This window comes from Drosophila willistoni (genome assembly GCF_018902025.1).
Source record: "Drosophila willistoni isolate 14030-0811.24 chromosome XL unlocalized genomic scaffold, UCI_dwil_1.1 Seg142, whole genome shotgun sequence".
Classification (NCBI taxonomy): domain Eukaryota; kingdom Metazoa; phylum Arthropoda; class Insecta; order Diptera; family Drosophilidae; genus Drosophila; species Drosophila willistoni.
In genome coordinates this window covers 7,214,623-7,229,340 of record NW_025814053.1, presented here as the reverse complement: position 1 = coordinate 7,229,340, position 14,718 = coordinate 7,214,623, and the positions used below count along the sequence as shown (strand labels likewise).

At 33.3% G+C, this 14,718-nt stretch overlaps 1 protein-coding gene across 1 annotated transcript; it reads left to right on the top strand.

Moving 5' to 3' along the window:
- The first annotated feature begins 11,228 nt into the window (after positions 1-11,228).
- LOC6644576 (probable cytochrome P450 4s3) lies at positions 11,229-13,414 on the top strand. The gene is made up of 4 exons (XM_002067393.4): positions 11,229-11,580; positions 11,643-12,096; positions 12,350-13,059; positions 13,122-13,414. The coding sequence occupies exons 1-4, from the start codon at positions 11,430-11,432 to the stop codon at positions 13,286-13,288; spliced, it is 1,482 nt and encodes a 493-aa protein (XP_002067429.1). The 5' UTR covers positions 11,229-11,429; the 3' UTR covers positions 13,289-13,414.
- Positions 13,415-14,718: the final 1,304 nt, after the last annotated feature.

The window sequence follows — 14,718 nt, the reverse complement described above, 5'->3', positions numbered from 1 at the left end:
TCATCAAGTTAATTATCTTACGAGCACATTAAAATTGAAAGCTTTTGTTTTTTTTTCCCCCCCTCCCCAAATGATGAGAACTACTTACTGAATCATTTTTCATTAGCTAAATACATTATTATTTTTTGCCTTTCATGATTAGTCAGTTGATTTGTGTGCTTTGTTCTGATATTATATCCAATTAGATGTAATCCTAATGTGTTGCAGTTCATTAAATTATTGTAAACCTTAAGAAAATTCGGAAAGGGTGTAAAGTTCCAATAATTATCTCATTGCCCTTAAATTATCGATTGTTTCGAAAATTTATATATTGATTAATGAAAGTTTGAAGTAAGAAATCTATAAAAAGAACTTTGCTCAACAATAATTTAATTTGGTCTAATAAATTCGATACCTTTTAAGAAATTTATGCCCTCTATCGAAAGATTTAGGACTGAAATGAGGGAAAAAGCTGACAGCAATTCTTTTTTTGGGTGATAAAATATTCCTAATGTACTTGTCTTTTGTGTATTTGTCATATAAACCAAGATAAGGAGAATAAATATCCATTTTCAATTAATTTAATTACACAAAGTTTAAAAAATATTTATTTATTTACAATGTTATTTAAAGTAATTAATACTAGAACTAAACAAAAAATAAGAGTACTGACTACAAGACTTTCGGCTCTTTAAAAATTAATTAAAAGCATTTGGTACTAATTTTTTAAAAATTAAAAGAGTTAAACTAAAAGAAAACTACAATAGTGAAGAGAGCGAATAATAATACATATAATAGAAATATGATATTATATATACCAAATATAAATAGTTCAAGAAAATCGGACCAACTTTTACCTCCAGGGGCAGGCATATTTAAACATTTCACGTTAACTTTAAAAAAATATATATATAAATTAAACACAGAAAAGTTCGAAAAGTGATCCATTCACCAGTTCTTCATTCTAAATTTTTGATGAGCGTTTTTAATACATTTTTATTGTAACTTAACTACAAAAAACAGGTTTGGTATAAATGCATTATTAAAAACAAAAATGAAAAGTTAAACAAATGTAACTTCAGCTTTAAATAAATTGAACTAAAATGTATTATTAAAAAGTAAAATATAAAGAAATTATATGTAAAATGGAATGAATTTTTGAAAAAATGTACAAAGTTTCACGCTCTAGCAGAGGCAGTTGCCTTGCCCTGCCCATACCTGGCTAAGACCTTATGTAGTCTCTAAATAATTAGATTCGAAATCTCACATAGGGGAAGAGGTGGTCCAACAAAATCTCATCCAAGTGGGGGCTTTAAATCGTTTTAAAATCCCCCTAACTAAAATTAAAGGACCGATTTTTTAATAATTAAAGTGAAACCTACTCAATTAATGTAATTTTAATATCAAAACTTTTAACAAAGAACTCTAAACAAAATTTATAGTACTAAAATATTAGTTTTTCAGTTATAGAAGATATTAGAATAATAATAAAATCGTTCTAATATGCGAGTATTGACTGTACTTAACATGAATTACTTAACTAGCAAAATATTTAAAAACAAGTGTTGTAAGAAAGACCAAACAAACAAACGAAATATTTCTTCATTCATATATTTTTCGGCTATTTTTTGGTTTATTTATTCATCAATTCAAGTGAAACATATTATGGTTTTCCATTAATTTATTAGCCTATGACCGAAAGCTTAAACATTGCCAATTATTTATGAGTCACTAACTAGCTCAAAAACACCACGCCTTCAAGACGTTACGCCCCCCCAAAAGGAAAAACAAACATCATAATCGAAAAGTTATGCCACTTAAAGATAACCATAAAAAGATGAGCAAATTAAGAAAGAAGTCTTGAGATTCAAAACAATGTCTAACTATTTTGTTTAATGTTTAGCAATATCTTTTAGATGAACAAATGTTTCGCTATTAAAATGATATATCTTCCCTATGAGACACTCCTACTTTGTATATTTCTTAGTTGCATTCACAATAGAAGAGTTTTTATGGGTACTTTTCGATGATTATTTGTTCTAAATTAATAAAAAATAAAAAATAAATTAAATATTTAAGCTTATTGAGCATGACAGGGCAGATTTTTGCTTTTGGCAAGCAACAAATTCTATACATATATTGATTATTTCACCTGGAGAAAGGCGAATGACATTTGTTTATAATTTATATTATTAAAATGCTAATTTTATGAAATTGTGTCATTCTGATTTAACGACTGTTCAAGAGGCAAAATGACTAGAAAAAAAACAAAAACAAACTCAAAAATTTTGATGTAAGGAAATTTCGCAACTATTTTAGACAAAGCAAAAAAAACAAAAACTACTAACATTAAACTAAACGCAAAATCGAAAAATCTATAATTAAAGTCAAGATCTGTTGGCCAACAACTAGACAAACAGCTTGGCGCTGACGATTGTCTATCAAAATCTCTAATGATCATGATGATCATCATAATGAAGAACATCATGATGATGATCAACGTTGTGCTGCTAATGAAGACGATGATGAAGAGCACAATTCAATCAATGAGCCCCAGAACTTGTCGTTGATGATGATTGTTGTTACTTTTAATATTTCTGTTTGTTGTGCAAAAGAAATATATGTATGTATGTTGTTGTTGTTGCTGCTGCTCTTGTAGTTGTATTAACTGACGCAAATCCATTGAAAGTGAGCCTCTAGTTGCCAATATCAAATTACTCAAGCGCCTGGCCTAACAATTTACAGCTCCGTTGGCCATAAAAATCAAAAACACAACACACGAAAAGCTCCAAAAGAGCCCCAAAAAGAGCTCCACCTCCCCATGTCCATATCCACATTGCTTGCTGCGATTCTTGCAAAAAAAAAAAAAAAAAACAAAAACAAAATTGCAAACGGAACCAGAAATAAATACAAAACGCGTTAGATAAAATAACAAAGAGTAAGCCGCAAACTGTATACTCTATAGAAATATAATGCAAGAAGTTACTGGAAGAAGAATTTTCGAAGAAAGTTACGGAAACTGTCAGAATAAGATATTTTTCAAGTTATTTGTTCAACTTTTTGACAGAATTTCAAGAATGATTCTTATCAACATTATAAATCTTTTTAGCCATCTTAAAGCCTCACGATCCTCCGATCTATATATGTATCTACTAAATCAGATGGGAGCTAATCACCTGAGGGACTTACATTTTTGCAGATTTTTCAAAGCCACGGTAAAATAATTCCCTAATAAAGATGATCCTAAAATTGACCTAATTATCTGAAAGATTTCCTCGAGTCTCGCTAATATGATTTAAGAACATTAATATACCCCTTGTTGGCAAACGAACAGAAGGGTATAAACATTCTCTTTCGTTGAGGCGAGTCAATTAGGCCGGTAAGCAAAAGAAGAATGTGGCAATGTGGCTACAACTTGGCCAGGCCTGTGGCAATCTGAACGAGTTTGGTTCCGCGGAACCAACGCTAGACAAGACGGACAAGTGTCGGCCATCCATCCATCTGAGTGAATGAGGTAGAGCGAGTGAGACAGAGAAGGGAACCAAAGCGGTGGCAGGGCCGAGACGGGCAGGTGCAGTGGCATGGTAGAAGGTTTAAGCGGACTGTGGTCATGTTGCATGTCTGTATATATGTTTTTTGAGTATTTTCAAGAGGCAACAACCAACTTGCACCACCACCAGCACCAGCACCACCAATACCAATAGCATATTGCCACATGCTGCACTTGTTGCCGGCAGCTTTAACTTTACCTCAAAAGTTTCTGCTGGCAATTGCCTAATTTGGTTTTTAGACGTCGCCAAGACGCGATTCGCGTTGCCAATTGTAATGCTGCTTTGGCATTTCGTGCGAATTTTCCCATTTTCCGTTTTTCATTTTACATTTTCCATTTGCTTGCATTTTGCTTTTTGGCTCACCTTCTTTTCAGTTTCTTCTTCTTTTTTTTCGTTTTTGGGTTATGTAAAAGTCCATTAGCATCGGTTGCTTAGAATTCTTGTTTGAACAACATGACAAACCAATTTGTTGTTAGTCAATAAAGGCCAATCTTTTTGTTTTCTTATTGCTTGGTTTATTATTGTTATTGTTGACGAACCGCAAAAGCAAAGAATAAAAATAAATGAAACAAATATATATATATATGTAATACAACATTTAAATAAACAAAAAGAAAAACCCCTTAGTCAGCAAAACAAAAGAAAAAGGAACAACAAAATAAGTAAATTTTGTCAATGACATAATTTTACGATTAAGTTGGAAAAACTTGAAAATGCATTTGGTATGTTTTTTGTTTTTTTTTTTTGTCTACATATGTATATGTATGTAAATATTGTACTAAAATTAAAGGTTTCTTTGGAAAACGTTTTTGAAATTTTTACATAGAGTCAATCATTTAAGAGATTGTTTGAAAAACTGAGTCCTCTGGTCTTACCCACTGACATGATGGCTAAAAGACAAGATGTCAAATAGACAGGCTAATATATTTCATTTTGGGAGTCGTCAATCGTGGGAATCTCAATGTCGTGATATAATGATCAACCTTTTTGGTATTATTATGGAAAAATTATGTGTGATTTGAATATGCATTTATCAAAATATGCATTTTACAACGATCATAACAATGACCATAATGACCTTTGCTGAAGATGACCTTTTAATACCCTGTAACCAAAGAGACAAATAAAGTTTAGGCATGAGATAAATGGGAGGGAAATTGAATTTCAACAATTATAATGGCTTTAACTCATTTTAAGGAAGCAAGATTTACTTTAATATACATATAAAGTAATCGTATTATTCATCTCTAAAGCTATCGAAATCAAAACTTTAGGCCTTTTGAATATTAAAGTTGATTAAAGTTGAATTAGAAATCGAATCGCATAGATCTAGCCACGATTAAAGAATTCGTTCAAGATTAATTATTAATTATTATAAGATGAATTCAACTATCCATAATAATTACAGATGAGCAATAATCGATTTATTTTAGTGTTCCCACAGACAATTAGGGATGGGCCTTCTGGAAACTGTCCAAGTTACTTACAATTAGACTTAAAATACCTATTAATTACCTATCTCTTCTTCATGCTACAGGGTAATCTATAGTCCAATCAATGCTTTGATATGCAGTTTTTCTCTTTTTTTTTGGATGCAGTGTTTCGTATTTACCATAACATAAGTTCATATTGCATTCAGATTGGTCGCTTGACGGCTTTCGTTGGGCGACCTTGAGAAAGTGTAACCCATTTTCGACGGGGGCCAAAATGTGATGCGTTGCAACGATTTGTATGTGGAATTTTAAACAGTTTCATTGTGTTAATTGTTTATGGCTGTTTTCTCTCTCACTCTTTCTTTCTTTTGCTATTACGGAGTCTTGAGATGTCTGTCGTTGGGTTGGTTGGTTGCTTGCGGTTTTTGGGCTTGTCTCTTAGCTGTTGAAGGGCAATCAAAATGACGCTTGAAGCTGCATGCATACATATGTATGTAAATGGTCTTTAATCTGGCCAAGTTAAGACCCCAAGATATCATGGATCCCCTTGAAGCACTCCTTCAGTTCAATGCTTTTTAATGGCTCTTTGTCCAATTAACAACTTAAACAAAATACTTATGATATTGTACTTATGCTAAGGTTCAACATGCCAAAGAGCAATGCGTAATTAAATATAATTAAATTGTTGATTTATGTTTTTTATTTTATGAATTTGTTTTTGTTTGTTCCGGCAAATCTTATGTTAGTTTTTGGTTTTGTTTTTGCTCTTTAGTTAATTAAAATGCATAAATTTAATGAGCAATTAAATCAAATAAAGCTGCTTATACTAACACACACACATACATATAACTTATTATTTGTTTAATAGCCACCTGAGGGCACAAAGACCAGATCAGACCATTGAACTCATGTTCTTGAAGGGTGGTGAATGGTCAAATTGATCCCAGCAATTTAACTAGATAATATATATAATCTAAGTAATAATTACCTGTCTCAAACACACACGCACACGCACACTTAAAGATTTTGTTAGTATGCTTGTAATTGGTAAGTAATTAAGCGATCAAAACATATGAAAAGGCCTAAAGTATTGTAAAAATTCGTAAAAAATAACTGATTTAAGGGTGAATTAATAAGAAAACTATATTGTTTAGGGACTCAACAACAATTAAAAGTGATAATTCAAATAGATACATAGTTTATGTTCTTAAACAACTTATCTTAATTTCGTCAAGATATCGAGACGTCTCAAACCTAGTTTTGATTTATTTTAAATCTAGGCAACAATATGTTTATTATGACATTCAATGTCTTCAAAATCAATAACTATTTTCTCTCTCATTCTTTTCGTAGGTTCAAACTCCAAGGGGAATAGAAGAAACAAAAAATATCAACCATAGGAAAGAGAAACACATAATTAATTAAGTCAGCATTATAAAAATAGAAGTGCCAATATCTTAAGTCAATTACAACTTGAAAATAACTACGAGTGTTTTATGTACATATGTATGTACTTTAAGATATAACAAAAGTAAATACTAGTCTATGGATGACTTAGCACTATGTTACCCTTAGCCTGTTCCGCGTTCACTCATCTTTTTTCGGCTTCAGTGCCTTCAGTTTCAGCTTTAGACAACAATGCTAAAAAAAAAAAACCTCATGTATGTATGTACTATTTGATCTAAATTTTTCGACTAAAATTCGGAAGCTTAAATTATTGTTTGTTCCAAGACAACAACAAAAACTGTTGATGAACATGAGTCAATATTTGATTCAGTTATGCCTCAGTGCATTACTTAGTTCCGGGGCAAAGATGACAATCAAGAAGAGAGAGACAGAGAGAGAGCAATCACATAATTCAATCTCATATCTTACAAATTGCATTTTTCATTCCCAAAAAAAAAAAACAAACTATCTTTTAATTTATGCAAATTGTCAAACGTTCGAAGTGTGCAAAAAGCAAAAAACCCAACTAAACAAACCTCACACATAAAAATGCTCAATTAATTCCCATCGATAGGCGATGTTCAAACAACTTTCAAACCATAAAAACCAGAGACTGACACTTTGCCCCCAACATGCCCCTTCGCTGAGCTCGTTCAAATGAAGCCAAAGAAGATTTGAGAGGTCAGTTTATCAAGCATCAACATCATAACCAAAGGCTGGACAAGATTTGCTATGATGTAAGCCAAAAAAAAAAAAAAAAACAGAAATAGAGGAACAAAATTCTTCTCATATCTTTTGGTTGTTGGTGGTTAAAAATTTGCTAAAAAATTTTTGTTGAAATGTTTTTATTCTAATGTAAACATAATTCTTTGTTTTTGGTTTTTTATTATTTGGTTTGTTTGGTTTTTAATGGACAACATCTACTATTCGTACCTTGAACTTGTCGAGAGGGAGATATATACTTTGAGAGGAGCGGCAGGCGAAACTGTTTTGAGGCGTGAAATACTCGCGCTCACATACATAAATCGTGTTTTATGGCATTTAAATTGTTATTGTTAGATGGCATTTTCGGCATCGGATCGCGGCTCCAAACCGTGTAGATTTATGTGTTGTCCACATTTGGACACTTTACTCAACAGTTTGTCAAGTAAATACATTTGTTTCCTAGTTCTTCTTTGGCTAATTGTTCATAACTAAACATTATGACAAGAAATGAATTCAAGATTGTTCTTCTTCAATTTCAAAACTTACACCTCATCTGAATTAAAGAATATTCCTATCACTATTTAAATCTTGAACAGTTAAATCTATTTTTAACTCACAATCAGATTTGTTGTAAACAAAACTTTGCCAACTCTGAATTTTTGTAAATTTTTTCTCAATGTTCTTAGATAGTTTGGGAATTTCATTGATTTATGCCTTTGACTAACTATCGTTCGATAGCCAAGACTTGAAACTGGTTCTAAGACTTTGATGACGAAACGTAGACGCCTACGTTCCATATGGTAACTAAGAGTAACATGGAGCTGGTCTAGCTGGAACACACACACACACACACACAAACAAACACACAAAATATAAATAGATATATGATGACCTTTTCATCACAGACAAAATCAAAATTAAAATGGAATTCGTAATCATAATATGATTGAGAAACAGTGCACCTAAATGAGCTAGGATGACGAAAGGGGTGAGGGGCTGCTTTCAGTTTCTGTTTTTGTAGAGCTGAGCCAGTGCTTTTTGTTGTTTGTGGTATGTGAAGGTCAGCAGATGCGCTGCATTTCGAGCTGCATTTGCATTAATCAAATTTCAGGTAGGTCAGCGCAACGAACCGGCATTGAATTGATTAAGATTCAGACAACCCAAGTGAACATCAACCCTATCAATCCGTTGTACATATATAATTATGTTGTAAGGATTAGGAGGGTCTTAACTGTGCATTGAACTGCAACCGATTTGGCTTACTTATTCCTAACATTTGGCCCCAAATGTCAATCAACTCTCGTCAATCTACACTGGGAGAAAAGATCAGCAGACTTAAGTGTCGAAGAAAAGCCAAAAGAATTCTCTACTGTAACCAAGGACAACATATATAGTTTTTAAGCAAAAAATCTGTAATATATTTAGCATGTATTAACTAGGCTAAAACACAATCAACCATAAGAGTCTTGAAGATTTATCCCCTTAGAGTGAAGTTTTGACTTTCATATGTCTTTTTATATACTTACTAAGTAATTATTTACAATTTATTACTAAACTTTTTAATGTAAATGACCTAAAATTTCAGCCCAGGCATATCTAAAGTACAGTCTGCTCTATTTCTATTTCTCAGGCATAACTTTTTCAGTGACGGATCATCGGGATGCTGGTGAAACGAATAAGATTTGCTTCCCAAAAACCGATATTTCACCATTATCCCCCCCAGCCTATTATCTCCGCCTACGTCCTTATCTCTACTATATTCTAAAATATAAAAATGTGCTTAGACGTTGGATTGATTAATTAGTTAAATTAATTGAATGAATATGTTATGTTTCGTATAATTCTCTCAGTGTGCCAGTAAATAACGCAAAATATAAAGTGTTTAATTGAAATTCAAATGTTTGCTTTTATTTTTTCAGTTTTTGCAGTGGTCACGTCTTTGTGCATAACCCGCAGAGTAGAGCATAGACATAGGCCAAATCCATTGGGTAATTGGCCACCGGCACCCATCCCCAAAACTGAACAACAAACTAAAGACAGCCGGACAGGTGTTAGGGTCTTATCAATATGCCGAATCGGGCAAAAAAATATTTACATATGTACATTCCGAAAGTGAAGCTCAACCTTGACACAGCACTGCGAATGCTTTTGGCCAGGTAAACAAACAACGATTGCCAAAATACTCCAAGAAATATGTAATTTCTTGTTGAAGCCCTTGCTTTAATTAACATGTGTACTTACACATATAATACACAGAAATAACTGGCTAAACTCATTTTATCAGAATATTTTGTCTACTTTACGCCAATGGTTTTTAAGCTCAGCACTATGGAGAAAAGACAAATTTTTAAACATTTAACTTAAGTAGGCAGCCAAAAGATTGCAATACAGCAATTTGATTTCTTTTGCTTTGTATACAAATATAAAATCAGCCTGAAAGTATTCCAATGTTAGGTAATAAAATGGCAAACAAAATTATTGATATTCTGTTATGTAAAAAGTAAAAGAATAAACTATTAGACTCGTTTTAAATAGGCTAAGAAAAAAGGTAGTTAGGTCTGGCAATTGGGCTTTAATGCGATTAGTCGCATTGAGAACTTTTTTTTTACTCTTATGCATACTTTTAGGCTGCCTTTTTAATTTTGAGAATAAACTTATTTTGAACCCGTATTTTACTATGGGGAAAAGTGTATATTTTTGCATTAATTTTTATTACTTTTGCTCAGTTTGCACTTTTTTTTTTGTAATTTGTCTAATTCTTTAGACTTTACAAGGAATTAATGACATTTTCCATGAATCTTCAAATCTTTTCAAAAGTGATTCCTGGTTTCAACTTGTTTTCGAAAAATGCAAAATGTTTTGTTATTATTCCTTTATACAATGCAACATTCTTTATTTAGAAGACTCTGAGCAGGTTAGAGAGTATAGGAGGTCGTAATCAAAGCAAAGAAACCTAAAAGGTTCCTAAGGGACATAGTATAAAGGAATAAAGGTATGTCTAGATCGTCTATATGGTACCGACAAATCAGTTTTTAACTCAAATGAATTGCCAAAACATCCTAAAGAAAAATAAGCTAATTTCATTTGATTTATAATCTATTATGGTGTTTCCATCAGACTATCTTCAAAGTCGGAATAGAGAATATAGTTCATTAATGGGAGAGTGAGATATAAAAAAAAATGTTCTTAACAATTTATTCTTTTCCTCTGTTTGCTTCAGTTTTTTTCGCAACATTGTTAATGCACAAGCACAAACTAAGTTTTAGTATTTGATTTATAAACAATTCATCAGTCAGCTGGTCAACAAAATACAGGAAAGAAAGAATAAACAAAGAAACAAATAACAAACTATTTGCAATGAACTTTGAGCCATAAAATGTGATCATAAAGTTCTACAAAGTTAAAGATAAGCTGGTTTTTTTTTCTAGTGATAAGCAACAAGGTAATAGGGTTCTGGATGCACTATAGTAATTAAAAATGTGCTGATTCTTAAACAGGTGTCAAATACCGGGTGATCTTATATAGACATTACTCTGAGACATTACTCTTCGTGCATTATACAATCTACCTTAAAATAGAACACTCTCTATATGGAACTAACCCTGCCTAACCCCACCCACTGAATCAGATTTTGTAGACGACAGCTTCTACCCCGATTTGATGTCTATATGTATACATATGTGTATATATATTACTCTATGTAGGTCAACGTCAACTCGTTTTGCACTACGGCTATGCATGATGCATACGATAGACACAACGACAATCCCAAGATCGTCACTGAGAGTTCTAATTTTTGTTCTCTCTGCTAAAAATTACTCTACAATAAAAACAAAATGTCAATATATTTAGAAAATTTAGTATTGCCCTTGACTTTCTATTTCCTTATCGGTGAAAGTTATCAGGTTTAGCTAGAATTTATTCGCAAACTTTTGTTAATTCAAATGAATATACATCAGTTTTTGGAAAGGTAAATTTTTCTTATCACCTGATATGAATGGAGGGGAAAGAGCATACAAGAAAGCGTTTCGATGGAATCTAAATGTTTCAATTTAGTTTAGCCGGTAAGACGGATTCATGTTTGAGAATTAGTTGTGTTGGACACTGAGAACAGAGCGGTTGCAAAAAAGAAAAGCAAAACAAAAAAAAACATCGCCATAAATCTTAACATTGTAACTGAAAGAGAGTGAAAGAGAGAACTGCTACTTATACTTAGTTATTTTAGTGGTTGTTGTTAAACAAGACCACTTTTTGTTACTTGTTTGTTTGTGTTTTTTTTTTGTTGTTGTATTAATTGAACTAACTAGTCGCAAGTATGAACACTTTGGCATTGCTTGCATTTGTTTTGTGGGCACTTTTTCTGCGATTTATACCGCAGATTTTGACATTTTTACGTTTGCAACGTTTCGCCAAGACCTTGCCGGGACCAAGTGTGAGTGAACTGATAGCCAATGTGAAGAAAGGAGGTAAGCCAAAGGATAGCAAAGGAAACAAAGAAAGCAATGGGCTCATGCATATTTTTTGTTAGAGATATTGAACTGGCTGAAGGAGTTGCGGTCCAGACATGGTTCGACATTTCGCATATGGTTTGGCAAGGATTTAATGGTAATGTTCACCGATCCGGAGGATATTAAACAGCTGTTGGGCAACAATTCATTGGTGTATAAGTCAAGGAACTATGAACTGCTCGAGGCATGGCTGGGCAAGGGACTTTTAACCAATGGCGGTGAATCGTGGCATCGCCGTCGCAAATTATTGACGCCAGCCTTTCATTTTCGCATACTTAGTGAGTTTAAGGAGCCCATGGAACAGAATTGTCGCATCCTGGTCAGTCGTTTGAAGGAACGTGCCAATGGTGAGGTATTTGATATATATCCATATATAACACTATTTGCCCTCGATGCGATTTGTGAGACGGCCATGGGTATTAAGAAGCATGCACAGATGCAAAGTGATTCGGAATATGTGAAAGCTGTGCAGACGTGAGTGAAACATAAGTATTACTATACGTAACCTCCCTCAATAGATCTCATTCGCCACCCTAACCTAAAAATTAAACTAAACTTACATTATTCCTTGTGTCACTGTCGATATAACATAAGTTTAGCTCATTTTAACATATCCTAAGGTCACATATAGCCGAATCTTACTTTATTCTTTAAACCTCTTTTTCTTGCTCTTTCGCTCTGTCTTTATCTCCCAATTTCTCTCTTTCTTTTTCTGTCTCTCTGTTAGTATCTGTCGAGTTTTGCACAAACAGAGCTTCTCATTTTGGCAACGTTTGAATGTATTCTTTAAATACACTCAAATGGGTCGTGATCGTGATAATGCATTAAAAATTTTGCACGATGAGACAAATCGTGTGATACGGCAACGTCGCCAGCAACTCCAGAAAGAGCAGCAAGAGTCCCGGCCCGAGGCCGAACAAGACGATATTGGAGTTAAACGTCGCTTGGCCTTTCTCGATATGCTTCTGCTCGCCCAAATGGAGGGCGGTACAGAGGAGCTAAGTGATCGCGATATACGTGAAGAAGTCGACACTTTTATGTTTGAGGGCCATGATACTACCAGTTCGGCCATAGCTTTTGCTCTCAGCCTGCTTTCAAAGCATCCGGAAGTACAACAACGTGTCTACGAGGAGGCTGTGGAACTGGAGGGCAGAGAAAAGGATTCCATGCCCTATCTAGAGGCAGTGATCAAGGAGACACTGCGCCTATATCCCTCGGTGCCGTTCTTTTCGCGCAAAGTTAATGAGGATCTGAATGTGGGCAAACTTCTAGTACCCAAAGGAGCATCCATTAGTTGCCTTATCTATATGCTGCATCGTGATCCCAATAGTTTTCCTGAACCCGAACGCTTTGACCCCGATCGTTTCTATTTGAATGAAACGAAAATGCATCCATTTGCCTTTGCTGCTTTCAGTGCGGGACCCAGAAATTGTATAGGTAAGTCAAAATTGGCAATACAATGGCTCACATCTAGTAACTTGTATTTTTATTATCATTAGGCCAAAAATTTGCTATGCTGGAGCTTAAATTGTCGCTCTCTATGCTATTGCGTCACTATCAATTAATGCCAGCTGACAATCATCAGCCGAATCCCCTGGCCGAACTTGTAATGAAGAGCGGCAATGGTATTCAATTACGTATGAAACCACGCCTACCACTCTCATAAAACGCCCCTCTTTATCAATTCTCATAGCATATTGTTTATCATTAGTAGTTGTAATCTTAGCACTATTTAGGTTTAATGCTTCACCGATTAACAAAATAAACAACGGATCATATCAATGTTATTGTATCTTATCGCAATTTCATGTCATGGGGGGCCTACATAGGGCAGGGGGGAGATTATAATTTCTGAATAAGGCCCCACTGGGTTAATGTAGGACATCTACGAGCTTATCATCTAAAAATACAATAAGCTGACTTTGACAATGAATGTGATGAAATGTGAAAATAGATTGCATGAATGTTCTTGGACTTTTGGAATCTGTCACCATTAACAAATGATGCTGCATATTTTTTTCAATTCGCTTTACGTCATTTGATAAGAAGGTATCTATCAGTCGCTCTCCCCCGAGGGTTTCGAGTTAAACTCTTTGAATTACTTCAATAAAATTCCCACAATATATAATGAGATGGAAAAAAACCAACAAACATGTGCATATACATGGAATACTTATCACAAGATCATTTTCGACACATATGTATATATTTCTTTGATATATTGTCAGCATATTCTATTGCATACTTTACGGCTTGCTATAGATCACATGCATCGCTTCCTAGTCGAAACATTTGCCAAAATTGATTATTGTCATATCAAGGCGGTCAATCGTTCGCTCTTCATTCATATATACATATGAATATATGTATATATATGAATACATATGAACTTGTGCAGGTTCCAATAACAAATCTTTCGGTAAGATTATTATAATTAAGATTATTATTATTTAAAAAATTCCTAATTAAACTAATGCAAATTTGATAGAAGAAATGAGACCAAGCGTTTTAGTGTATAGAATATGGTTTATTGGTTTTTTTTTTTGGTTTTTGCTTTTTTAGATTTATGTTAACATTCAAACCAACAAAAAATATACATTTATATCTTTGTTTATACATACATATATTTGTGTATACATATATGTACATATATATATAGAGTTATATATATACTTATTGGTATCATTCCCCATCGTACACATACTTATTATTGCTGTCCAATTCAATCTTGGCCGTGTCTCTCTGTGTGTGTGTGTGTGTGATGGTGTACATGTGTTCCCTGACAATTCCTTAAACTTAGATAATTTCCGATTCCAATACGAAAACTCCATTGTCATCATCAATAACTAGATAAATTCCTTTATACAATATACAATGAATATTTATTAGTATTATTTTGCATAGTTTTTCTCTTGATTTATCTGTGTGTATATATATATATATATATATAGGGTAAGTTTAAATAGGTATTTGTTTGCTCGATTTCAATACTAATTTCGTTCTCTATATGTATATTTATATATATATATTTGTAATTTTTTAACCAACGATTCGATTGCCTTCAATTTCCTTAAGTTTTCTTTTCTTTTCTGTTTT

Bases quoted from the DNA above. Each gene is read 5' to 3' on its own strand.
- LOC6644576 (XM_002067393.4), top strand. From the start codon at position 11,430: ATGAACACTTTGGCATTGCTTGCATTTGTTTTGTGGGCACTTTTTCTG. The intron at 11,581-11,642 runs GTAAGCCAAAGG...ATTTTTTGTTAG, and splicing joins AGCCAATGTGAAGAAAGGAG to AGATATTGAACTGGCTGAAG. The intron at 12,097-12,349 runs GTGAGTGAAACA...TCTCTCTGTTAG, and splicing joins TATGTGAAAGCTGTGCAGAC to TATCTGTCGAGTTTTGCACA.